Source organism: Gigantopelta aegis, chromosome 3 (genome assembly GCF_016097555.1).
Source record: "Gigantopelta aegis isolate Gae_Host chromosome 3, Gae_host_genome, whole genome shotgun sequence".
Taxonomy (NCBI): Eukaryota; Metazoa; Mollusca; class Gastropoda; order Neomphalida; family Peltospiridae; genus Gigantopelta; species Gigantopelta aegis.
Window position 1 is genome coordinate 8,824,205 of NC_054701.1, and position 27,186 is coordinate 8,851,390.

General features: G+C 37.4%; 3 protein-coding genes across 3 annotated transcripts; all 3 read right to left on the bottom strand.

Moving 5' to 3' along the window:
• Positions 1 to 402: 402 nt before the first annotated feature.
• On the bottom strand, positions 403 to 1,593 carry LOC121367302 (beta-1,3-galactosyltransferase 1-like). Its single transcript, XM_041491415.1, has one exon. It carries the CDS (start codon positions 1,591 to 1,593, stop codon positions 601 to 603), a length of 993 nt encoding a protein of 330 aa, XP_041347349.1. The 3' UTR covers positions 403 to 600.
• Positions 1,594 to 6,522: 4,929 nt separating this feature from the next.
• LOC121367303 (metabotropic glutamate receptor-like) lies at positions 6,523 to 14,502 on the bottom strand. The gene is made up of 3 exons (XM_041491416.1): positions 14,473 to 14,502; positions 12,170 to 13,552; positions 6,523 to 11,247 (listed from the first exon to the last, which is right to left on the bottom strand). The coding sequence occupies exons 1-3, from the start codon at positions 14,500 to 14,502 to the stop codon at positions 10,123 to 10,125; spliced, it is 2,538 nt and encodes an 845-aa protein (XP_041347350.1). The 3' UTR covers positions 6,523 to 10,122.
• A 183-nt stretch (positions 14,503 to 14,685) lies between these two features.
• LOC121367304 (G-protein coupled receptor family C group 6 member A-like) lies at positions 14,686 to 18,969 on the bottom strand. Its single transcript, XM_041491417.1, has 2 exons — positions 18,235 to 18,969; positions 14,686 to 15,990 (listed from the first exon to the last, which is right to left on the bottom strand). Exons 1-2 carry the CDS (start codon positions 18,967 to 18,969, stop codon positions 14,686 to 14,688), a joined length of 2,040 nt encoding a protein of 679 aa, XP_041347351.1.
• Positions 18,970 to 27,186: the final 8,217 nt, after the last annotated feature.

The window sequence follows — 27,186 nt, forward strand, 5'->3', positions numbered from 1 at the left end:
TTTTAAACCGCATGTTTACAAGCGATACTTATATGTGACTTAGTGGTTGGACACTTTCCTGAGATGTAATAGGACGTAGGATCGATACCCGAAAGCCGTGTTACGTGTTTTCTGTATGAGGGAAAACACGTGTAAACGATCCCTAGCTACTATTCGTCGGGAATAGATTTATTCAGGTAGTGGATATCCTTTTACTGTAAAAACTAATTTTGTGTGTTTAATTGTTTTCTAACCTAAATCCGTGTATAAAAAGATAGTATCATAAATTCGTGCTATAGATATGCATGTGTTATATTCTCATTGTATTCTTTAATTTGTTGACTGCTCTAGTCCACGGATTACATGAAAATTAAATCACCACGAATAAAGCGGTTTGACAGTATTAGGACATATTTTAAAATAAATATTTTGACAACATTATATCAGAATATCCTTTATTGTGTAAAAATTGTCCTTTAATGTTTCTCGGCAAGTTTTCATTATGGTATGCCAATAGTATCTGTATCACTACTACAGGAGTTTGAAATTGTCACAACGGTTAACGACTTTAACGCAGCTTTAGTTGCTACAGGTTGCGTTGATATCACAGATCGTTGTCAGTCAAATTATGATTGGTTTACTTTTGGAATGTTCTCTCTGCAGACTCCTGCGTTCCTTTATCATCAAATCATTCCATAAAGAGAACAGTGTCCCGACCTTGGGTGAAAAATAGAAAACGTATTGTTGTCCACTGACGTCTTTAACCTTTGACAAACGGTACGCACTGTTGTATCGTCTGTGAATGATGCTGAGCTTCTGTGCAAGCAATCCTGTGATATAATAATCCTCAACCCATAAGAATGGAACAGTATAAGACAGTTTATACATTCTTATTGCAATGTCACTACTCATTAAATAAGCCAAGCCCAAACAGTATGGTTTGTAATACTCTAATGGATATTCGTCTTTCGCAATGTACCATTTAGCAAGCTTTGAGCGGTACACTTTTCTGTGAGTCATCAAGTAGCCTAGGATTATGTCTGTTTTTCCGTGTGATGGTTCAAGAGTTAATTGTATGTAGGTCAAGAGCAGTTTCATATTCACAAAAATGTCGTCATCAGTTTTCAGGACGTAAGCAGCTTGTCTACAGAACGTGGACACCCACTTCAATCCAGCTATCGACTTGTAGGTTAAGTTACGATAACTGTCGACGAAATCCTCCTGGACTATGTCACCATAGATACCTGACTCCTTCTTCACTGACGTCATCACTTTTCTGTCAGCGACTTGTCCCAGGATAAAAACGACGAGAAAACTTTCACTGAAGAATCTGTTCCTGTTTCCCCATGTGCGTCGTATTCCTTGTCGTCTGATGAGATTTTTCGGTGCACTGAGTACAAATGTAATGATGAAGACATCCTTTCCTGAGCAAAGGGTCTCTGGATTCATCAGATAGCGAAATGGATGAGGATTCACAACGAAGTCTTTGACATGTGGTGCTTGTGGAAAGGGATTGCGAAGACGAATCGCACCTACGTCATCAACCGAAGCTATTCTTTCTCCGCCATACTCCAATACCGTAACAGTAAATATGAGTATGCACACTGTTACCATAATACATGTATAAATAGTGCGAATTCTAGGCAAAGACATAACACGAATTGAAATTCCTCCCAGATATGTGAAAACAAATGAGTGCGCCATCATAATCTGAAAATAAAATAATGAAATACTAATTTATTGAGAACTATTCTTTAAGGGAACTTTAAAGCTGAATATGTGATTGGTGAGGAGGAGGGGTGAGAAGAAAACAAAAGAAAAGGAAAGGGATATTTGTTTAATGACACCTCTGCACATTTCAAACTACGACTATTAGGTGTCTAAAATATGATTGTTTGGACACTTGGTCGAGAACTTGAAAGAGAGAAAAGTTGTTGCCGCTACATCAAGCTACTCCTAATTATAAAACAGCAAGGGATCTATTTTATTAATTTTCCCTTATATATGACAGTATACACAACAGCCTTTGACGTATTACGGACAGGAAAAAAGCTCGAATCCATTAATGACTGTTGATCGTGCTATTCATCGCACTTAAGACGAGCGATTTACCACTGGGCTACATGCCGCAAGGGAAAGTAAGTGGAACCAAAATCTAATCAGAATAGAGTATGGAGATAGACACACGACGGACATCCAGACATATTTCTAGTTCCTTGTACAGATTCAGGTCAGATTAATTAAAGGGACTATCCTGAGTTGTCTGCCATTGTAACATGTGTAGAACTAACAGAGCCTTTTGGATGACTGCAATTACATGTTAAAGATATTGTCTAGTTTAGAAGTAAAGTTTGGTTTTATTTAACGACGCTACTAGAGCACATTGATTTTTAATCTTATCATCGGCTATTGGACGTTAAACATATGGTCATTCTGACACTGTTTTTAGAGGAAACCCGCTGTCGCCACATAGGCTACTCTTCCTTACGACAGGCAGCAAGGGATTTTTTATTTGCGCTTCCCACAGGCAGGGTAGCACAAACCATGGCCTTTGTTGAACCAGTTATGGATCACTGGTCGATGCAAGTGGTTTACACCTACCCATTGAGCCTTGCGGAGCACACACTCAGGGTTTGGAGTCGGTATCTGGATTAAAAATCCCATGCCTCGACTGGGATCCGAACCCAGTACCTACCAGCCTGTAGACCGATGGCCTGCCACGACGCCGGTTGTCTAGTTTAGAATACCAGTGTCTGTATTTACAAGGTGTCTGATGTTGTCCTAATGTTTGTAGTAGCCCAAACCGGATTTTACCTTCTAATAATTTCGTACGTAAGAAAAAATATGCATTGCAAAGCAAAATGAAAAATCACTGTTACTAACCTTAGCACACGACCGCAAACACACTGGATAGACAAACACTGATATTCTAAACAACAAAATATATTTAATATGTCATTGTAGTCGCCAAAAAGGCTCTGAAACTGCTTACAATGCTTGCAAATTCAGGACAGCCCCTTCAACGAAACAAAATCCATTTCTCTCACCATTTCAGTCGTACATCCGAATTAATTCATAACTAACGAATATGTTTGACTTTTTCAAGTTCATATTTTACCGCAGCGCATGTGCGCAATGCGTGTCCTCATGATTTCGATTTCTTACCAAACAATCATGTGTTACACACTTGATGCAGCATGTCTCCCTGACATAGGGATTTAGCCACGACGTGATACGGCATATTGATGTTGTACGAGGGCGACTGTTACAAATCAAAATCAATCTGTGACATACATAAATCTAAAACCTACTTATTCTTAGTGTTATGCACAGATGATTATTTTATCATTTTACATTTACTTTTATATGAACATTGTAAAGCTCTGTGTTACTTTTGAAAGGACAGTCCTGAGTTCTCATCCATTGTAAAGCTCTTGTTATTTCTAAGCAATAAATACATTTACATTTATTACTGCAATTTATATCTCAGTCATTCTTTTAGATGTTACCTATTGTGGATACTTTTCTGTATCAGCAAGCGCACCACGACTGACATATTAAGACCATGGTATGTGTTATTTTATCTGTTGGGCAATTACATGCATCAAAGAACATGGCAGCAAACATTAAAGTTCATTATTTCATTATACAAAGGAGCAAATTCAATTAACAAGACACCTAATTTGCAGACACACACGTCTTTTCTAATGCTTCTGACATCAACACATAATTTCAAATCTAAATCCTACTAAACTTATGATTTGAAACAATGTGCTCGGTCAGTGTAACGTCCGTTATAAAATTGTGAATTCTTTAAGTGAGAAGAAAATCAAAAGGTGTATGCCCTTTGTAATTCTGTTTGCTCTAGTCAAGGTAAAGATAATAAACATGTCAGTCAGTCTTGTAACGTCTGTCACAGGAAAATGTGGGTCACATCGTCCGTCACATTCAAGTCAGAAAAAGTCTTCATTTAGCATCTTTACAGCAAAAGGTGGTTTCACTATTTTACCCACAATTCTTTAGTACGTTAAGGGGACTATCCTGAGATTTCGTCCTTAGTAAGACTTCTGTTTCTTCCCCCAACAAAATAAACACACATTCTGTTTGTTTCCTGGGGTTTTGTTTTTCGTTTTTGCTTTTATGTGTGTTTTTTAAACGCTACCTTACCTTACGTTTTACATTTAAAGCTTTATATAGATAAATACATTTGGTATAACCTTTAGCTAAAATATTTCATATTTCGTGTGGTCTTTGCAAAAAAAAAACCCATTGATATTGAGATACATGTACTACAAAACATAATGTTGTCCACAAATACATTGATTATAGAGACATTAATGTGTAACATGTAAATAAATTTTAATTATGTAAAAATACTTTATTTGCTGAACATTTCTTAAAATGGCTACAAACTGAGAATTGTCCCTTTCACGCTTGTTCATATTCTGAGCTATTTTCAATACAATTCAATTTCATTTTCATCAGGCAACATCCTCGAAAATAAATGTATGTACTCAAGAAAAATATAGTGCATCACAAATTAACCAAAAATACTGTTGTGCCAATCTAAGAAATGATTAATGAACACATGGATAATAATGAACACTTTCCTGATTCGTGATGGAAATCGTAAAATGAGCAGTATGCACTAAGTAAGTACTACCTGGAAATGACGATCCAGAGAGGACAAGATCGTCTATGTTGTAGAGAAAATGAAGAAATACCTGCCACCACCCATCACGATGAATAAAATGGATGGCTGGGGAGAGGCAGACGAGATACCCCAAATTTGATTAACCATAATGTTTTATACACCTATTAATTTTGAATGCATCCATATCATATGACACCAGCAACTACTGTGACATGTATGAAATATCTCCATACAGTGGTAATCTAAACATACACCCGGATAGGACATTGGTAGTCTCGTATCTTATCATTTTCGACATAGATTCTGGTTCTTTTCTTTTTGCAGACTCTTTTGAAACCCTTTTAGGCGACAGTATTTGTCTTCAACCTGACAGTGTTTTCATGATGTTTACCTTTAAGTTAAATGAATGATATTGAAGAAGTGTTTACGGAAGGAAGGAAATGTTTTATTTAACGACGCACTCAACACATTTTATTTACGGTTAGATGGCGTCGGACATATGGTAAAAGGACCACAGAGATATTGAGAGAGGAAACCAGATCTCGCCACTTCACGGGCTACTCTTTTCGATTAGCAGCAAATAATATTTTATATGCACCATCCCACAGACAGGATAGTACATATCACGGCCTTTGTTACACCAGTTGTGGAGCACTGGCTGCAGTATTTGTATTTGCTGATATATTGATAAATCCTCAGTGTTAAAAATCCACAAAATGCACTAAAATGCTTTCTATCATTAATGCAGTGGACAACGTATTGCTTTTTATAGACTCAGAACTTCATTTTATGTCAGTGGACAAAATGTAACGTCCGTCATGTAACATCCGTCACACACAATTATGTGATAATTTTCCATACACTTTTAGTTTAGAGCTGAATTGTAATTGGTAGTCTTTAATAGGCGGGCTACCTTTACTTCAAGGGCAAACATTTATTTGTACACTTTAAGGGTTTCACACAATTTGAAAATGAAGTTAGTTTTTTTTTTAACCCATATCCTTTTGAAGCAACGTGCGTCACGCACATTTTTCTGATTACCCACCAAGCCATAACTATTTTCTATAAGTTTCATTTATAGCTCCTTTACAAAACGCAGTGTCAAATAAATGGTATACCAATGATAACGTTCTGAACATTAGTACACCACGTAATAAAGCAATATAGTCTTTTTTTTTCCCAGTATGAAATAAACATTTTCTTTATTTCTTAGAGTGTAATGTTTTAGCCCAACAAGTCTAGAGTTCCATGTATAGCTCATTTACAAAACGTAATGTCAAACAAATGCTATACCACTGATAACTTTCTTAACATTAGTACACAACGTAATAAAGCGATATATTTATATAGTCTTTTCTCCCAAGATGACATAAACTTTGTGTTTAGTTCTTAGAGTGTTATGTTGTAGACCAACATGACGAGAGTTCCACTGAAAGCTCCTTTACACGTGTTACTGTCCGCTCCACCGCCTATTAACGTCTTGGGGAGACAGTCCTTAATTTAATAGTCCATGGAGTTGAAGTCGGCGGACTTTGGGAGCACAATTAACAGACGAACGAATAAAAGTTTGTTTTTATCATCGAAAAAGAAAAGAATGCGGTGTCGTAATCGACCATCGTTCGTAGTATACAAGTATGGTAAATGTTGTATAGGTTCTCATTGGTATAGCATTTTGTGACATTACATTTTATTTGTCAAGTTCTATTGGGAAATACCTGCAGCCTGCCAGGTTTCTCAGACCTCGCCCCCCCCCCCCCCTTCCTCCCCATCCCCATCCACAATCCTTGCAAGACGAATCATATCAGAGGTAAAAAAAAACAAAAAACAACAAAAAAAACAACAACAACATACAAACGACTTCATCCATAACAACAACAACAATGCATTCGAATTTTTCATATAATTTAATAAAACGAATAATACAATGTTAGTAAAATACAATGATTCAATGAACCGCTTTGCATGCCAGAATATCCATGAATAATATTAGTTTTATCAGATAGACAGTGGATATGCCATGTCCATGCTCAAAGTTGTTCTCAGTCTGGCCGAACTTAAGAATCGTTATACTCGGCTTAAGTCTCATGTAGACTGGATGCGGCGCGTGCGTGCGGTCCAACTGTCGCGTCTAATGCGTCTGCGGCTTGTGTTTTGGACATATAAACCATATACCATTATTTTATTGCAGCTGGCCGCATGCGTTTTGGGCATATACACTACATACGACCATTTCAATCCGGCTGGCCGCATGCGTTTTGGGCATATACACTACATACGACCATTTCAATCCGGCTGGCCGCATGCGTTTTGCATCCTGTCTAGACGCTCTCACTGAAACTAATATATTTCGATTTGTTTTTAGCCGCACGCACGCGCCGCATCCAGTCTATATGAACCTCAACACCCGGATAGGTAGTCTGTATGAGAACAGACTGCTGCAGATGTTACCAGTTCTTAGTTAATATTTTTAACATGTCTTGTACTGTCCTGTCTGGTGAAAGGTGCAAATTGTCTGCCTGTTGATACAAAAAAGTTGTATCTAAACTTGCTGCTACTTTCAGGACCAAAAATGGGGCTAATTTTTTTATAACAGCACAACGTCAAGACTAGAATATACCATAAAAAAAGACTCGGGGAAACATTTTAGAAGTTTAACCACCATGTTTTAATATATAACGTTCATTGTAATAAGAACATAATTTAGATTATGGATTTGACATTATGTTTACAAAAAGAGAAGATTAGTGAAAATAAGTTTGTATTTTAATTTATATTTCATTTAAAATGACAAATGCAAATATAGTAGCCAAAATGTAGCGGAATAGTGAATTGATATTTTATGGAAAGGGCACGATAATATATCACACTGTACAAACGCTTTATAGCATGCATCATCATGTATAGATTCCAGTAAGCCAAACTGCCACTTCGCGCCAGAATTGTATATACAACCTATATTCGTTAGGCCGGCCATATATACTCGCGGAAAAAAGTTCCTGTGCACCAAATAATTGCATAGAGAGTATAATTTATTTGAAATCTTGTCATAAAAAATTCAGTAAATAAACGTGTAACCACTTCCTTCCATATCCCAGCAGTGCCCAATCAATTGCACGAGCTATTCATGCTTTATGATCATAAGTTGCATTATCAGCATTCTTGGTCACGTGCTCCTGTTTGACATCATTTTTCTTATCATTGGACTCCAAGAAAATTAACTTTTTCGAAAGATGGGCATGATTGCAGTTAGAATGGCACAAACTATGTTGCTAGTCATTTTGGTGTTCATTGGTGTTCATAAGAACACTATGCAGTGTCTGCGGAGATGTTCTCGACAGTTTAGGAATACTAGGGATCTTCCATGTTTAGGGAGTCGACAGGTGACGTCACGTTAACAAATCGTCAATATCAAGCGGGTAGACATGTGAAATCATTTCGAAATGACAAGTTTAGCATCCCAATACATCCCTGAGTTAAGACCAATCAGTGGAAGAAATGTACGCAACCGATTAGGTGATCACAAAGTATGACCATGACCGTACATCAATACATTGTTCTGTTACATCGTCACCGACGGCGCACTAAGCATTGTGTAGACCATACTTCAGGTTCAGAAGGCAGGAGAGGATCACTGTACTATTAACAGATAAATAGTACATCTATGTAGAACACAATATGTTTAAATTTTAAAAATATAAATCTCATTGATATTTTAATGATGCACAGGAACTTCTTTCCGTGAATATATAAAAAAAAGTCTTTGTGCCTAATCAGTGTCTTACGGTCACAGCAGTCAGTTTCCTCTCATCACAGACCGTTGATGTTTGTCCCGGGCACCCAATCCAGAAAGGAGGGTTGCGACCCTAGGATAGCGTGCTTTAACCTTAGGTACATTAAACAAATAAGGAAAATATATTATAACATCAGTCGGAAAGTGGAATTAGTAGACTGAACAGTCTCAAACATTAGGATCCATTCAAACATTACATAGGATGCCTTTAACAGTGTATATGTCTGTGATGCCAAGAATGAAAAATATTTACATAACACAACCGGGGTGAGTATATCGCTTCAATGGCTATTTACTGGTGCAAAAAGTATCAGGAGATCTGCCAGTGTGAAAATCTAAGCATTTATTTACCACCGGAAATAATTAAGATGATTCGCTTGATATTACAACATATTTAAATTACTAGGCCTACACTAAATATCAGCTTTTACGTTGTACAACTTCATCTTCCGAAATTATATAACAATATGGTGTAATGTTTGAATGGCGCCTTACTATGTACAAATCGCAATCGCACTCACGCATTCATACACACATACAAACTCACAGCACAAGTAATAGTATACTTATAGACACGTTACAGGCCGAATTTACAAAATATGTGTTAGACTTACACGCGTGTAAATGCGTACGGTACATCTACAATGCTCAAACACCCGCGTTTAAGAAAAACAGGCTTCATAAACTCGGAGCGTAATGTGTGACAATTGCTATTTTGATCAACAACATCGGTACATACATGTGTAAATTATATTATATTTATACAGTTATGGTCTACATACAATGAAACCACCTCTTCTGATTGTTAAATTATTTTTTCGTTTCTTGGGGATCTTTTAACTTTAACAAACGGCGACCTTTGGATTGTTCTTTTGTACATCAAAATAAAATAAATTTAACAGTATTATGCTGAAGTATATCATGTACAAAAAGATGAAAAGAAGGGAAAAAAGACAGAAATAATCAGTGTAATTACCGCTCAGTATGAAAAATACCCGAAATAAAAGAAGTCTCATTTAGTTTTGAGTATATTCAGACAGGGGTAGGTAAAATATTACATTCTGCACAATTCTTGCTACAAATGTGTGGTGCCCATTAGGAAAATGTTTTCTTTCAGTAGGAATCACGATTTTTGTTTATTCTTATACCTAAACTATAGGGCTGCCAATTTTACAAAAGACTCACAGTGAAATTGTCAGGGGGCAAGCCCTGTATTGGAAGACTTTGCTCAGTGGAAAGTAGATATGACAGAAACTGCATTTTATATATTTCAAATCGATGGGATTGCATTACTGTATGTCATTACTAAGCCAAAAACAATGGGCCGAATTAAAACAAAATAGCATGTGACATTACAAAGCTTGTTTTTGACTTACAACTGTCTAACTATATGCTTTTACAACGCTTAAACACCTGCGTTTCAGATAAACAGGCTTCGTACATTTTGCCCAATATTTTATTAATTTCCAAAGTCTTCAGTTGATTAGGAAAACAATGCAAAGATGTACTTATCCTTCAACTTCATAAACACACTGGGATAGAAAATAGTGCCATGAATTATCAACATCAAAATACAATACCGGTATATCAAAGTTATGGAATAGCAAATCATTGTCAAACTAACGTTAAATATATCAGAAACACCCAAAATATGATTATTCAATAACAATAATAATTTAAAATATACAGGAAAGCTAATTTAATAGCTCATGGAAGAGTCAAAATTGGTGATGCTCTTTGGGAAGGTCTTCACAGAAGAGTACGTGCTGGTCATTGTCCCAGGTAAAGAGTAAGGTCTTTCGAAGAAGAAATCTGGGTCCACCTTGTAACCATTGCTCGCATTGCCCGATGCGTGCTTGGACACATCGTACTTGAGTCTCGACACGAGGTGGATCTTGGGAATAAAAATACCCACAAGCATCAGCGTGGCACAGGCCAGGATGGCGATGCATATGGACGCATCAGTGTACTGGCTACTCAACACGAAGACCACGATGAGCCACGCCACCCACACCACCACGCACAGCCAGCTACACGTGAGCAGCAGCTTGGCCTCTCCCATATTCTTGCGTTCGTTGCGAACGCCAATACCGTACAAGGAGCACGTCACTATGAGAATCATGATGTAAACGAGGTACACTACGAACTCCTTCTTCTCGAAGGAGCACGCGAACATGGCGTCTAAGCCGATGGATCGAGTGAGGAGCATGGGCTTGTTCTGAACCCAGTACTGGACACCCACGGCGATCTGCACCCCACTCACGAACAGCACCGACAGCATCTGATTGAGATTTGAGACCTCGCCTCCAAGGCCGATTAATCGATAATCTCTCAGGGAAGTCAGCTTCACAAGTATAGACGCGAAACACAGGGCGTAGCTGAAGCCTGGTGCGAAATACCTCAACCCGCAGACTCCTTCCGATGGGGTGAACGTGAAGGGGATCACAGACAGATACAGCAACATGACGCCAGCCAGGAGCATAAATCCCAGCCACACGTGCCGTTTGGCGAGAGCTCCAGAGCAGACTTTGTAGAGGACGTATAGCATGAGCACAAACGAGATGAATGCCCCCGATGCTGCTATAGCCAGGATGACGGTTGCCCACAGGACACCGTTGAACTGTCCTGACGAGTTGGAGAAGTGGGCAGGGTCGAGTACTTCTACTGCTGGTTCAGTGGTTGGCGGTGTTGTCTTGATGTTGAGACACATGCAGTCTTCGTAGCATTGGGAATACAGCGTTGATGGCAACACGTCCCCGTTGTTGTCGTAAAACCTCAACTTGTTAAAGTCCAGTTGCAGATGAAAATCATGCCATTCTCCTATCTGAAATGAAAGAAAAAAGATGACAATACACAACAGAACGAAAATAAACAACTCACAGTATCCGTACATGCACACACAAACGTATCTATGAACTTACCTACCTGCATGAATGTATGCATGCATATATACATACATACATATATTACATCCATTCATCCGTCCGTATGTCTGTTCGTACATACATACATACATACATACACTCATTCATGCATGCACACACATAAATGTACATTACATCAATTCATACATACATTGTACATATATTCAGATTTTAAACATATTAAATAATATGTGATAAAACATTTCTTGTATGCTTTAGTTTGCATATTTATATTATTTAAATGTATAAATGGTCCTATGTCAAAGTTAAAACTACAATATTTCTTTGTTTTCACATTTATTTCTAACAAATAACTACAAATTAATCAATCACAAGCATAATTAACTCTAGAATAATAATTTTAAAAAGTCTTGCACTAGACGACAAGAGGGGTTTCCCGAATAATTTTTGGCTAAATACAGCATGGTCACCATTATTGTTTCTTTTGTTAGGTAAGCGTAGTGTATTGTATATGTATGCATAAACCAGTTATGTCACTAGTTAATGCATGTCACGCACTCTACAAATTCTCTCTTAAAATGTTTTTCTACTAGTAATTGGAATTATTTGCTTGTAATGTTTTATAGGCTTATAGCTGAATATATAAACTTTACGTTTCAAAGCAAAACTTTATAAATATATTTGGTTGGAACCGCCATTTTTGCAACTTTGACAAGCTATTTATCAACTTAAAATCTTAAATAAAAAGTCATTTGATAGATAATATATCTATAGTATAGTGCACCTATTTATATATGTGTGTCTTATAAAATGATTATGTCTATATAATGTGTTGTTAGTAAATACAGAAAGATACCTTACCTTAACTGTACCGCGTGGTTGGTGACTCTTTATAACATACGAAGCATCAAGCCTGTTAGAACCTGCAAACCGGACAGTTTCTTGCTCAAACTCAAACCTAACACTTTTTATAACTGAGGGCAATGCGGGCACGCCCTCGTTTAGAAACCTGGCACATAACCCCATGATACTGGGACACAATTCCATATATCGGTCATGGATAGAGTGCAAGATGAGGTCCACTCCTTTAATTATCTTTGCAGCAACTGTTGAAGGCTCATCCCGAGAATCATAAGCATTTGGACAACTTGCATCATACTTAGAGTTCACCCCTGGCAACTTGCACTGGAACCGCTCCTGCCAGTAATGCTGCCACCACGGATTGAGACCACTGTCAGTTATTTTAAAGGCGAGCGAGAACTCTTCAAAATGTTTACTGAATTTGCCTTTCTTGTCCAAGAGAATGGATCCATAAGGAAAGTGTACATCAGATGTAGATCTCCAGTCGTCACTGGTCACACTCACTAGCCAAGGTCGCGGAAAACGAATGATACCATTGTGTTGAAACAACTTCAGAGTGTCTGTTTTATGGGCAAGGACGACAACGGCCATTTTTGGTGAACTATTTAACTCCCGTGCAATGGTATTAAGAGAGCTTGTATTATAATGTTCGAAATAGATTGTTTTCAAAACACAAATGTTGCTACGAGCCGCAATTACGAATAATGAGTGCACTAACTGAACATGCCTTGTCGAATTTGTGGCCAGGATGATTATATCTGTCCAGTTCAAGTGAAAGAGGACAGAAGATATTGCTTCTAATTCACCGGCAGCCTCTTCATTAAGAGTAGGCAGTTCATCTCCATCTGCATCTGTTGCCAGGACGATTTTTCCAATGTGCCTAATAGCTCTCCAGACATATTGGTTTACCCCTTCACCGCCATCAAGCACGTAGCCCATATTGCTGCTTGGATCCGGTGCCCACAATTCAGAGTTTGATAATGAGGTGGAACAGGATTCGAAGTTGCCAATGGACTGTACGGCGTGACTAGTATCAGAACAGGAATCGAACACCAGGCCGCCAACATTGACGGATGGAAGCAGGTATGGATAGCGGGACTGTGATGATTCTATGGCATACATGAATGCTTCCACGGCTCGATCAGAGCCGAGCATTCCCGACACAAAGCCGCACTTAAAGGATGTGAGACCTCGCTGGTGGATTGGGAAGACTCCACTGATTAGAATATCGCCCTGCAGATACAGCTTCTGGTCGTCTGATTTCCCCCGCGGTTTACATTGACGACATTTGGAACACCACCCACTGCACTGACTTGATGCAGGAAGAACTACTGATTTGTCGTGGATTACTGTCACATCTCCGGTAGTGGACAATTCTCCAATCTGAAATAATCAAGTTAAAAATGGTGTATGTCATTATAAAACCTTAACTGGAACACACACAGCAAAGTGAAAATAATGACTTTGGATCAGGATTTATGTGTGGTCAATTTGGATATGACCTTTAGGGAGGCTGTATTTGGAAATGTTTGGGTGTGTTTGATATATATAAAATATTATCGACTAACAGACTTTTTAACAATTGTAATTACATATCAAATATATTTTTCTGCATAAAATATTAGTGGCTATATACCAAACGTGTTTCTGATCGTTCTAATATTTGTACTAGGTGACATTTCATTTTATTTTCTAAAATATAGTTTTTTTGTACATACGAAATTATTTGAAGACAAAATCCAGTTTGGGCTTCTTAGAAATATTAAGACGACTTAAAACACATTGAATATACAGACATTGATATTCTAAAGAAGAAAATATATTTAATATGTAAGTTTAATCGTAGGAATATGTTATTAGTCGGAAACATCTTACAATGGAGCAAACTCAGGAATGTCCCTTTAACATCCCCAAATGGTCATATACAACATAGCTATCCCTTAATATATCTGTGTAAACTATATGCTGTGATTGTACGGCAATTGCTTTTTAAGGGACAGATTACGTGTAACATTTCATTGCTGGAACATCACTATTCACATGGACCTTGCATCACTATGTGCTCAACAGAAGTTCAGTAGCAATAAACACATAATGAATGATGTATCAACAAATTTGAGGATTTTAAAATTATGATCTAATGGTCATGGACATAGAAAAAGAAGAAGAGTATATTAACCATACAGTTACAGCATGTGGCAGCTGATGAATTACCAAACATGACTATCTCACCTGAGCCAGATATTGTCATATGTGTTAATACAATAGAAAGCGTTTCTTTCTGATTGTTATCTGGCACTGACATAGTCAAAGGGTCGGGACATGAAGACCATTGCAACCTAATCGCACCCCAGGTTCTCACCACTGTATTATGTTTGTGTGTCGCCCCATGAAGTGTAAAACAGACACATAGACATAGTGTGTTCCCCACCCTCCTAATGTCAGTGACCCGAATATAAAATCCTGGCTACGCCAGTGTTATTTGTTTAATTAATCAATTATTTATTAAATAATCTTTATGCTAATTTTACCTTCTGGACAACTAATTCACCATCTTTGAAGTCAATCCTGTTAATATAAAATGTGTCCTGTAGATCTTTTATGCCCGACAGCATCAGTGGTCGAACCTCGTCCTTTAAGGACTCAAAATCAGTGAATGCTTTACACATTCTGCCTTGTCGAGGACATCTGTTCTTGTAGATAATGGCAAGACTAGATACTAGACTTTCCACAGCTTTATTCATAACTAATGTTAGTCGCGAGTCCAGGAGCTGTAGGATGTCAACAGTTGATCCATTATTAGTCTGAGGGTTTTGAAACTGCTCGTACCACGGGTTACCCGAAGAAGGGACGCCAGACCCAGCAGATGTAGCTGGTCTAGGCCATATGACTACCGCCTCGTCGATGATGTTCTCCAAGTTGTTAGTCTGAAGAATGCGAAGATGCCAAGAAAATATTAACACTTTGAGACCCAATTTTGGAACTGGTTTGTTTAAAAGATTGGTAAACATCTGCATTGTATCATGTTCGGTGGTAAGAAGCAGAAATGTCCCTGCGTCTTCTTTTGCTTCATTCAAGGTAGACATGCTTTCCTCGAGCAGGTGTCCTGATGCGTTGTGCTTTAGCGTTATAACTCCACCTATACAAATTCCATGTTCAGAAGATTTCATTTTAAACTGATCAGCTTTATTCTTTAGAAATTCAGTGTCAGAAACAATAAAATAGATGTACGTCCATTTGATTTCCTTTAGAGTTCTAATGACTGAATCTGTATAGTGGTCGTTGGTGGAGTTACCAAACGTTATCCCAGTGTCTGCAATAGTCATACTTAGCTTCGCCGTGTTCGAAACGGTGTTAAAACCTGAAAAGGCATCTGTGTTAAAGTAAGCGACAGTCTTCGAGGGCTGAATAACGACAGCCCTGTCATCTGAGTTTTTGTAGTGGTACAAACAGTTCTCAATTTCGTGGTGTTTAGTGGAAAACCAGGTCTGGTCACCACACGAATCAAACACAACTCCACCAAACGAAATATTGTTAGGGAGAGTCAGATTCTTCTGAGAGAGCATTTGGATTGCATTTGTGAAAGCCTGGGCGATTTTGAATCCTCCAACATTTGGCACAGCACATTTTCTACCTGGAGTTGAAGTGTGTATGGGAAAGACGCCGACAAGAAGTAGATCTGCATCGTTGAACATCACTCGTTCGTCTGAGGAAAAAGATGGCCGACACACCGTACACTCGAAACAGGCGTCTCCGCAGTGGCTGTTGTAGAATGCAGTTGGTATTGTCACGGGCGTCTCGATGTTTCCCATATCTATGGTCTAGCAGTAGGAACAAAAGAAAGAAAGACTTAGTTGTGATGTGACAACTGTGATTATACTATTAAAGATGCAATCTCACCAACACATCCATAAACTAAAGCTTGTTTTGTTTAACGAAACCACTAGAGCACATCGATTTATTAATCATCGGCTATTTGATGTCAAACATTTTGTAATTTGTGACTGGTAGTCTTAGAGGAAACACGCAAGAAATCTTTTATATACATTTGCTCCAGTCAGGACAGCATATATTACGACTTTTGATATATTAGTCGTGATGCACTGGTTGGGACGGAGCAATTCCTATCAGAAATTTGATCCACTGAGGTTGTTCGATCCTGCGACACAAGCACCTCAGTCGGGAACGGTACCGACCGAGTACTTTTTTTCAAATTTGATCAACTGCATTATTACGACATGCAAGCATGTCGTTATTTGTTTCATTACCATATTTACATGAACTAAATATATTAGGATTAAATTATATTTGGAATCTGAGTAACATCCATATTAATGTATATCACATAATAAAAGAAAGGATGTATGACGTATTCAAGCAACGATGCTACAGTACAATAACGGCATCTCCCAAGGATTTACTATACCAGCATTTAATAAGAGAATACAAATTACAAACATATTTAGCTACACCAACAGACTCTCGTAACTTAAAAGAAATAACAAAAATTAGAATCTGTGCACACAAATTAAATATTGAAACTGGCGGGTATATTAACATAGAGAGATCTCAAAGAACATGTAAGGTATGTAATTCTGATGCAATAGAAGATGAATTTCACTTCATTCTACAGTGCCCACAATATGAAACTTTAAGACATAAGTTAATTAAACAATACTATTTTAAACATCCTAGTGTCTTCAAATTAATACAGCTTTTAACTTCTGAAAATAATAAGGAGATAAATAACCTTGGAAAATATTTATTACAGGCGAATCGAAGTAGAGACCAGTTCTTACAAACACTATAACTAGTTATACATGGTTATTTATATATTATTATAAATACCCATATACCCCATTAATATCAATAGTAGTTAACAATTCTGTACATTTATATTAAATTATATTATATTACCATATTGCTATACTATACTACATGCGATTTTAATTATAGCTTAACAATAACCTGTTTTAGTCACTCTCCACCTATGTACTGCACTATTGTATATATATTAATTTATATGTTCAATACTGTTTTTATGCCATTAAGCTATAAAGCTTAACGCAATAAAGAACTTGAACTTGAACATAACCTAGATTGGTGATTTCAACCAAAGAATATTGAAGAATAAAATTTAAGACCAGATGACATGTTCTAAATGTTTGTTAAATGGAACATATTCGAGACTGCAACTTTAATAAATAAAATTTAGCAAACAGTACATTCACGTCATGAACAGAAACTACATATATCGCTATACATGGGTATGTATCAGTGATAGTAAATTACATCTTTCATTTGTAGATTTGCTTATCAACGTTAATGACGAAAACATGACATCGAGTAAATTACTGCATCAGACAATCGTTTCAGTGCGTAATGCGCTACTTTGTTACAAACTGATGGAGAAATATTAAATTATAGTCCAAAATGCTATACCTCGAGGACCATACCCAACACCAGACAATTTTCCAGTGAAATAGATGTTAAAAAATGCACTTTTTAATTCAAAATTGTGTGGAGTTTTTTTCTTCTTCTTTAGCTGAATACGACTTTTATTACTTTGTTCCATTAGTTACATTGCATTGGCTACTATATATTTTAAAATGAATCTAATTACCAGTGTGACTATTAACGTCAAGTTTATATAAAAAAGAAAAACGTGCCCTAATATATTTTATCCTAAGTAATACGATGCAAATTCAGTGCAACCAGTAACATTATTTTTCACAACACAGGCTAATTTATTTAAACTACGAAGGACATTACCTTAGAAATTAGATATTCGCGTACATTATTATTTTATTTTACAATACTACAGTTGCAGTTAAAAAAATTTTTATTAAAATAATAAGTTAATAATAAAACAAATGTTAATATAAATAAAATTGCATGAAAATCGTTTTGAACATCCAGTTTTCTCAATCTATATTTGGGCAAGAATTTGAACCAGTGGTTTAACTTGGTGGCTTAGTGAAAATCACTAACCCTTGCATTTTTGTAAAACCCTAGATTATAAAATGCATACATTTAAAACAGCAAACGGATATAACAATATGTACCTCTGTTTGGTTTGCTGAACTCCGTGGGAATATCAATCTGAATGTCGGTCGTCTCTGGGCTATTCTGCGTCCATTGTACGTAAAAAATGACATTACATCATTAATAAATGTCAACGATGTCTTTGTACAGCCTGCGACGTCGCCCGAACAGTTCGCTTGTATTCTCTCCTTAGCAACTCTTAGAAGAAGGAACGTAGCGTCAGCCATGGCCAGGTGTTCATAATTAGTCTTCATCATTCTGAGACATTTTAAATGGATCTCAGAATTATTCACACCCATGTCTCGAAAACACTCGCTATCGGTTAATAAATAGCCACGCTGGACGTTCAGCGATATGTTGGTGTTTACAAGCTGATACAGGTATTCAGTCAACCCTTCCAACCTCGGGGTGTTCTCCACAAGAAAGATTACATCATCGCTCTGTTTCTGCAACAACGGCATCTCCGTTGAAACGACCAGAAGCGTTGATGACGTCTCCGGGACAGAACGTATGAGAGAATCTCCGGTGAAAAGAAGAGCCGCCTTGGATTTGAAATCGGGGAACCCAGACGAAGACAGGTGATCGGTGTCTAGCTCGTGAGTGGAAGCAATGCACAGCGATCCTTCTTTTGTCATGTTAACAAATGTTTCCAGATCCGACCGGCCAATCTGCTGCTTCAGGCCTAATGCTGAAACATACGTCCAGTCCAAGAGCCCAGCCACTGCTATGGCCGCCTGTAAAACAAACTCAATCATATTATAATTTAGTACATTAAATTGCCAATAAATCTAAGCTTAATGTATATCTTTAACCTACATTGTTTCGTTCAGCCCAATAAAACAAACTGTAGTGGCTGTATCACAGATAAAGTAGTCCATATATTATGTTGTTTCTTGATGGAATTCATCACACTATTACTATTTATATTTTTAATGACATTTTGATAATATGGTAATGAAAGCGATGCTTTGATTCAGTTTTGCTTAACATACTCTAATGTCTTTAGTTGTACAAAGGTGATTAATTTCAAGATCTAGACAATCGTCTGGTCTCTACATGAGGTTTTTAATACACAGAGTATCGATCAACTGCGTACTTTAAATAGTGGAGGTTATCAAGTCAAGACGGCCGCCAGTATTTTGCGTAGCAATCAAACAAGTCTGGTGTGCGCAATACAAATTACAACCATAAAGACAACTGATCTGGTGTAACCCACAAGACGTACTATTTTTATGATGTGTAATTATTTCGACTATCTGGAACACAGAAAGTTTACGCTCAATGTATAGCCCATGTATTGATTATAATTAGTCTAGACGTTCCTAGAATGTATGGATATTGTTAGCTGCACGTGTCTCCGACAGTATCATATCGCCACTTAATAACAGTTAGTCTCTCTTAACTTTTTTTCGTGCTTATATCAAGCACGCTGTCCTGGGCACACACACCTCAGCTTTCTGGGCTGTCTGTCCAGGACAGTAAGTTAGTTATTAGTTGTTAGTGAGAGAGAAGATGGTGTAGTGGTCTTACATCTACCCACTGAGTCGTTAAAATTCGCAGGGTGGGAGCCCGTATCGGGCTGCGAACCCACTACTTACTAGCCAAGGGCGGTTTCACAGTTAGACTGACATCAATGATGTTCAGTTCTCACTTAATTTAATTCTGTGTTGCAATAATGATTTGACCAACAACAGCTCTTATGACACTAAGATGATTGTCATTATACTGCATGTGGTGTGGTTTTAACCATTTCCTAATTCCTGATTTCTTACATACATTTTCCGATTTCCTACAAAAATATAGTAGACAATACTTGGAATATACATAATAAATTAATGCAGATGTCTTATTTGGTTCTGTGCGCTATATGTGTGAAGAGAGAGAGAGAGAGAGAGAGAGAGAGAGAGAGAGAGAGAGAGAGAGAGAGAGAGAGAGAGAGAGAGAGAGAGAGAGAGACCGAGAAGGCACAGAGCCAGACAGAGAGGTGTTCTTGTTGAAAATGACATTTCACGGTGCTGGTGTGAAGAGGAAATTAGATGTTACTTCGTCTACACTGCCCCCGTCTTTTTTCGGTTCAATTATTCATCTAGCTTTCGGTTACCATATACAATTCGATCTCCATTAACATTAGAATTTGAAACTATCATGGAAGAACAAATTGCAGCAGTGCAAATGTACTAAAAATGTGTCACGGTGATATTTTAAATGTTAATCGTTTTACAAAGTAGTAACACCCTTGAGAGATTTGCAATGCATTTGTCTTGTCCTTTCTGCACAGTTGTATGACGTGTATTGAATCGGTTGTTTCTAAAAATAGGTATAATTTTAGTAATGCAGCTATGGATCTTTTCCTTTATGCCGAATATTCCCTTGACATCGCAAGGTATCTAAACAACGGACCAGAAATAGCAACTGAAGTGTTTTTCACAGATGATCGAATCTTGAATGTCTCATAGATACAACAGTAGAAAGAGTTGCATTTTAGCACGGTTACGAAAATCTAAAGAAACGATATGACCTTGTCTCCAAGCTTTAGACTTTGTAATAGAAGACGTAATCAGCTTATCCAAAAAAGTAGTTTAGATCCCTAAATCACCTTCCAAAAATTTCAGTCCCTTGCCTTGACATAATTCAGAATTGTGTCAATATTATTTTAAAGGGTCTTTTTTAGATTTGCATGGACGTGCAAGATTGGTTGGAAAATATGTTATCTATTGTTATTTGTTACATCCTATTAACGTTTTACGTAAGTTTGTAAAGGGGTGCAGACATGTTGGGAATTTTCCATTTTCTGAAATTTCAAATGGGTCAGAAATGGTGTGAATTTTGGAAAGTTTTCAATTTTATACATCGATTAACTCTTTTGTTAACCATTAAAAATAGAAACCAGTAACATAATTAACTCCAAACAAAAGCGTTTGCTTAAAAATGAAGGATGCTACTGATTGTTTAACTTTAATTGTATTTTAATTATTGCTTAAGTATCGAAAACTCTCACTGATTTTTCTCGGTGTTATGTTACTAAATATAATAAAACTTTACAAGAGTTAGTTGGTTTCACCTTTTTATAATCTAAAATGTGTAAAGTCCCTTTTATTTCCTGCAATGTGTCAATGCTACCGACCACTCGCTTACTCATACTCCTGTCGGAGGGTCCCATTGTTATTTTCCCACACTGTACGGGCAGCTAGTTGTGTCTGGCACTAGTGCCACTTTACTCACCAAATGCCAAGACCAATCTAGGGTAGGGAAGCAGAAATGATGGGTGCATAATCAGCTTATTTACATCAAATAATGAGAAATTATCGCTTTATGGATACTTATTCTGAAACCACTGGATAAAGCAGACACATCCTGCTACTTGCAAGATATGGCATGTGACGTCACCTACACGTGGACAGCTTAAATAAACAATAATAATGGAGGGGAGGGGGAAGTCTTAAATGTTTAATGAATTACAGGATAAAGGTAACCAGTTCATGACGTAGGCCAAACAGGGACTCCTTATTCTTATCTACATTCAATAAAGCCGATATCCTACGTCACTAACTAGTTATTCTCTATTGGAAGTGATTGTTGACACAAATTAAATTAGTTTAAACAATTTTGAAAGCTAAATAAAATGTTATTAGTTAATTGTCACAGTAGTTGTCATTTAAATGATTTATCTATGTTGATACCAAAAAAATGAAGCTGAAAGAAAGAATTATATTGTGCAAAAAACTAAATGTTTCTGAATTATTGAAATATATCCAGTATCCTAATTCATTAATATTTTAATGTTTATTATCAATATTTTAATGTTTTTTATAACTTCAGTGCTTCCGTAAAGGTCCCCCAAATTCCCGTAAATTCCTATAATTTGTCAGTGTACATTTTCCGCTCCTAACGTTTACCGGGCGGCAGTACACATTGATAAAGATTTGAAATACGGGAGCTATAAATATAAATAATGATTAATACTAAAGCAATTATCATATACACGTGTGTCATGTCCCCTTCTATTAAATAAGCCCTATATCCGCCCCTGTTAGGTGTATACGACCTACAAGAGATTTAACCGTGGCCTAGCTCTCTGTCTATTCGCAAAACGTAAACTCACTGCAGAAGTTCAAGTAATTGGTTACTCAAACTAAAAGAAAATAAGTCGTAAGCTAAAGACAATCGGACGTAATTTCAAATGCATGCGCTAACATAGTTGTAATAATCCCCTATCTATTTGGCCTCCAGTCTAAACATTTGAACTGGCAGCCAGATGTGGTGTCCATCTTGAGTTGTCTACACCGTATATGCTGTAAAGATGTATATATATGTACACTGTACCTCGGCTCTAGTATCCGTGTGTAGAGGGAAGGAAAGACAACTCTCGAATTCTGTCCATCGACATGTTGGCGAATCCCTGTCCGTGAGTTGCACGTGCATCACATCCATATAACGTAAAATATTATGAACTGCTGACGTCACTTCCGGCGAGGTATAGGTAATCACGCCTGAAAAACAAAACATGATGAAATAACTTTAGCCAATCAATTTATACAAAAACACATATCTTTAGATTGTTATTACAATGTGTGCGCGTGTGTTCATGTGAGCTTTATATCAATTACGTAATATGTATGTGTTTGCTGCTTTTTGTCGATTGATGTCTGTTTTTATGATTGTGTGTAATGTTTGGTGTGGATGTATAGAGATTTGTTTTATTCATTTGCACCAGTTATGAACAAAATATGAAAATCAATATGTATCTTTAACGAAATAAATATAGCAAATATAACAGTAGTACATTATATTTTCATTACATAGTTTTAACGGTAGAAAAAGAACAACAACATCAACAATGCATTACAATATTGGTAACGGAAAAAAAGAGTAAAGTTTGTTTTATTTAACGACGTCGCTAGAGCACATTGATTATTTTATCTTATCATCGGCTATTGGACGTCAGACATATGGTCATTCTGACACTGTTTTTAGAGGAAACCCGCTGTCGCCACATAGGCTACTCTTTTTACGACAGGCAGCAAGGGATCTTTTATTTGCGCTTCCCACAGGCAGGATAGCACAAACCATGACCTTTGTTGAACCAGTTATGGATCACTGGTCGGTGCAAGTGGTTTACACCTACCCATTGAGCCTTGCGGAGCACTCACTCAGGGTTTGGAGTCGGTATCTGGATTAAAAATCCCATGCCTCGACTGGGATCCGAACCCAGTACCTACCAGCCTGTAGACCGATGGCCTAACACGACGCCACCGAGGCCGGTATATTGGTAACGGAGACTAAACTAAAGTTGTAAACATTTCGTTTAGGGGTTTTGACTTTATTTTAAGCTACTTTGGTGTTACATTCCAACTCAACTGACCATCGCCTTGTATCACACAATACTCTAAATAGTGATACTGGGTTGTCAGTAATATTTCCAAGGAATTTCCGTATAAATACACTGATGATCTCAACTTAGCATACCATTATACACAAAGCAAAGGTTACCGACTGTTTACAGGCCTTTATCTACTTTTGAAAAACTTTCATACCCATTTCCCTGCTCCCCAGTCTCGGTATGAAATCTATACAAATACATCATTGCAAACGATACTATGCGACTTTCGTTTACGGAAATCCCAGGGCACCCATAAAACTGTCGAGGAGAGAGAACCACAAACTAATCAGTTTTTGAGTGGAAGGATACACCACTGAATATAGTTGGTTATCCTGAGTGATATTGATTCATAACCTATGTATGTAACGTATTCCAGAATAAATACACAAACACATTGCTGTGTTTATCCAGATGAAGAGCAGACTGCATGAGGGTTATCCAAGCAAATGTTATCAAAACAATTCACGTTTAGTATTTGTTATAACTATCATAATAATCAACATCTGAACCGGTCCAAATATTCATTATCTTTTATATATCTACTAATTGTGAATATAGATTAAAAACCTGTATATGTTTTATTTAATTCGTTTTCTTTTTAAAGAAAAGTATAATGATTAATGTTTGTATTAATTGCAGTTATTTTTTTCCATTAATGAACCAGATTTTAATTAACTAAAATCGTTGATATGTAATTAAATTGTCACCAACATCTATCTATCTATCTACCTATCTACCTATCTATACAAAAATAAAATCCAACAACATTACCCAAACGAACTAATGCGTTTTGCATAGCAGTGTAGTAATATATTATTATTATTAAATGCGCAATTTGTTAAAACAGCGACGCAATATTTCGCATGCCTCGTATGAATTTTGGGGAGCTTGGGCGCAATCACTCGCCCCCCCCCCCCCCCCCCCCCCATCCCCACAAAAAACTCACAACAATAAACGAATATCAATATTATCGAACATAGTATATATTGGTATACATTTATACGACAGCACAAGTAATGATAATAAATACAATACAAAAATAATCTGAACAACGAAACAGGTATAAACCTTAAAACCCTTGTGCTAATTTAGTAAACTCGTCTGGGAATGGCAGTCCTCTTTGTGAAGGTCACAATTAAGTATTTTCTAGTAAAGGATCTCCCCGGGAATGGCTGTCTTTCTATAGATGAGACACTAGATAGAGATTCATGAACTCACCCACAATGTTACACAGATACGGATAACGATTGTGTCGTTCAGATTTATTCCTTATAATACTATCAGTGAAGCGAGATTCACAAGATGAAGGTTGCAAGAAACGTGTTTTGTTTGTTGTTGTTTTTTGTTTTTTATTGTTGTTGTTGTCTTAACAGTACTGCTAGAAAACACTGATTAAGCAATAATCAGCTATAGGATGTCAAATACTTGATAATTTTCAGAGAAAACACGCTTCCTGTTTTTTCCATTAGTAGCAAGGAGTCTTTCATATCCACATACTACGGCCTTTCATAACATACTAGTCGTGGGGTACTGATTGGGGCGTGGTAAACCCAATGGACCCGGCGATGTACAAGCTACACTATGCTAGAATTTGCCAATACTAGTCCTGCACCCTAGAATATGCATTATTCACACAACACTGCATCCTTGGAAAGATAAATCTGGATCTTTCAATAACTTCAACGAAAATAACAATCCTATTTCATAACTTAAATATCTCAAAGACAAACCAGTTGACAGAAGGTGCACATTAACAAACATCTTCTATTTAAAACAAATAAAACAAACAGGAAGGAATGGTTTTTCCTACAGTTTATCTCAGGTATGATTATGAGCCTTCAATTTAACCTCGGAAGTACGTGAACGAATATATATGTTCTGAGACATTAAATCGGGGTCAAGACACTGGGAAGGTTGAGGGACTAGAGGAACCGTCCTGTATACGGAACAAACTGGGCCCGCGGCCGATTGTTGGATGTTTGTCCATACACCGTGAATCTGCGGTGATGTCTTCGTTATCGTTCGATTAATGGGACGGCGTTTCCTCTTCCATTGTGTCCAAATGTTGACATTATTTGGCAGAACGCACAACTTGAAATTCCTCTGGACAGATCGGAACTGGGAAAAGAATAAAAGATTGCGCTAAACGTTCGGCCGTAACATGAGCGGTATGTGTCGCTAAAGATGCGAATTCCAACACCTGCACATGTTGAAGAGATTAATGTATCGCCAGGACCGGCAGCAAGGAAGGTTTTTCTATAGCCGCGTTACCGATTTCGTGGTCCATAGGCACCTGAATAGTGCGTACAGCGTTAAAGAACTTCTCCTCCATGGCTTGTTTTCAAAATAATTTCATTTTCATTTCACCTTATTTTCGTGCTTATATCCAATTCAGGTTCAAGCACGCTGTTATGGGCACACACCTGAGCTATCTGGGCTGTCTGTCAGAGACAGTGGGTTAGAAGTTAAATGTTAGTGCTTAGCGAGAGAGAAGTTACACCTACCCATTGAGTCGTTAAAACTCGCTCCAGGCTGCGAACCCTGTACCTACCAGCCTTATGTCCGATGGCCTAACGACGACACCACGGAGGCCGGTTTTCAGAATCATGACTGGGTTATCAAAGGCCATGGTATGTGCTGTTCTCTGTGGGAAAATGCATATAAAAGATCCCTTGCCGCTAATTGAAAGATGTAGCGAGTTTTCTCCGAAGACTACGGGTCACAAACTTCAAATGTTTGTCATCCAATAGCCGATAAATAAATGTGATTTATGCTCCAGTAGTGTCGTTAAATAAAACAAACTGTAAACTTTAATTTTTGCTTTCAGACTATATAACGTGTGATATATATAGATATATACATGTATATATATTAACATACACTATATGGACTCATAGTTTTGATATTTCCTATCTTCATTGTATTTATGTGGGTGGGACGTAGCCCAGTGGTAAGGCGCTCGCTCGATATATAGTCGGTGTGGGATCGATCCCCGTCTGTGGGCCCATTGCGCTACTTCTCGTTTCAGCCAGTGCACCACGACTGGTATATCAAAAACCGTGGTATGTACTACCCTGTCTGTGGGATGGTGCATATAAAATATCCTTTGCTGCTAATCAAAAAGAGTAGCACATGAAGTGGCGACAGAAGGTTTCCTATCTCTGTGTGGTCCTTAACCATATGCCCGACGCCATATAACCGTAAAGAAAATGTGTTGAGTGCGTCGTTAAATAAAACATTTCCTTCATTGTATTTATAAAACTACTAGTATTCCAATGCATTCCGTTGATCAGCAGGCCTCAGGTTGATGCGAAGATCTGTGACATTTCAGACGGAAGCTTCACCATTTGAGAACACGCTCAGAATCACCTGCACTAATTACCAGTACCATCACTTTAATTACATGTTTATTTTATTGTAATTATTCCTTTCTTTTCTTTTCTTTTTTGTTTCTAAAATTCTTCCTATTTCTCGGGCACCACTTCAACCACTGCAATGTTATGTGGTTTGTGTGCGTTTTGTTTTGCTTTTGTATTCTTTTTTTACATTTGGTGGCGGGATGGGGGTATTAACCAAAAGATATCCAGGCACT

What these genes read in the sequence shown, in the direction of transcription:
- LOC121367302 (XM_041491415.1), bottom strand. Translation starts at nt 1,593, where the DNA reads ATGGTAACAGTGTGCATACTCATATTTACTGTTACGGTATTGGAGTAT.
- LOC121367303 (XM_041491416.1), bottom strand. Translation starts at nt 14,502, where the DNA reads ATGGTCTTCATGTCCCGACCCTTTGACTAT. An exon ending in TGTCCCGACCCTTTGACTAT is followed by an intron (nt 13,553 to 14,472) that starts GTCAGTGCCAGA and finishes TGATTATTTCAG; the next exon opens with ATTGGAGAATTGTCCACTAC. An exon ending in AACCACGCGGTACAGTTAAG is followed by an intron (nt 11,248 to 12,169) that starts GTAAGGTATCTT and finishes CTTTCATTTCAG; the next exon opens with ATAGGAGAATGGCATGATTT.
- LOC121367304 (XM_041491417.1), bottom strand. Translation starts at nt 18,969, where the DNA reads ATGATTGAGTTTGTTTTACAGGCGGCCATAGCAGTGGCTGGGCTCTTG. An exon ending in GTTCAGCAAACCAAACAGAG is followed by an intron (nt 15,991 to 18,234) that starts GTACATATTGTT and finishes TCCTACTGCTAG; the next exon opens with ACCATAGATATGGGAAACAT.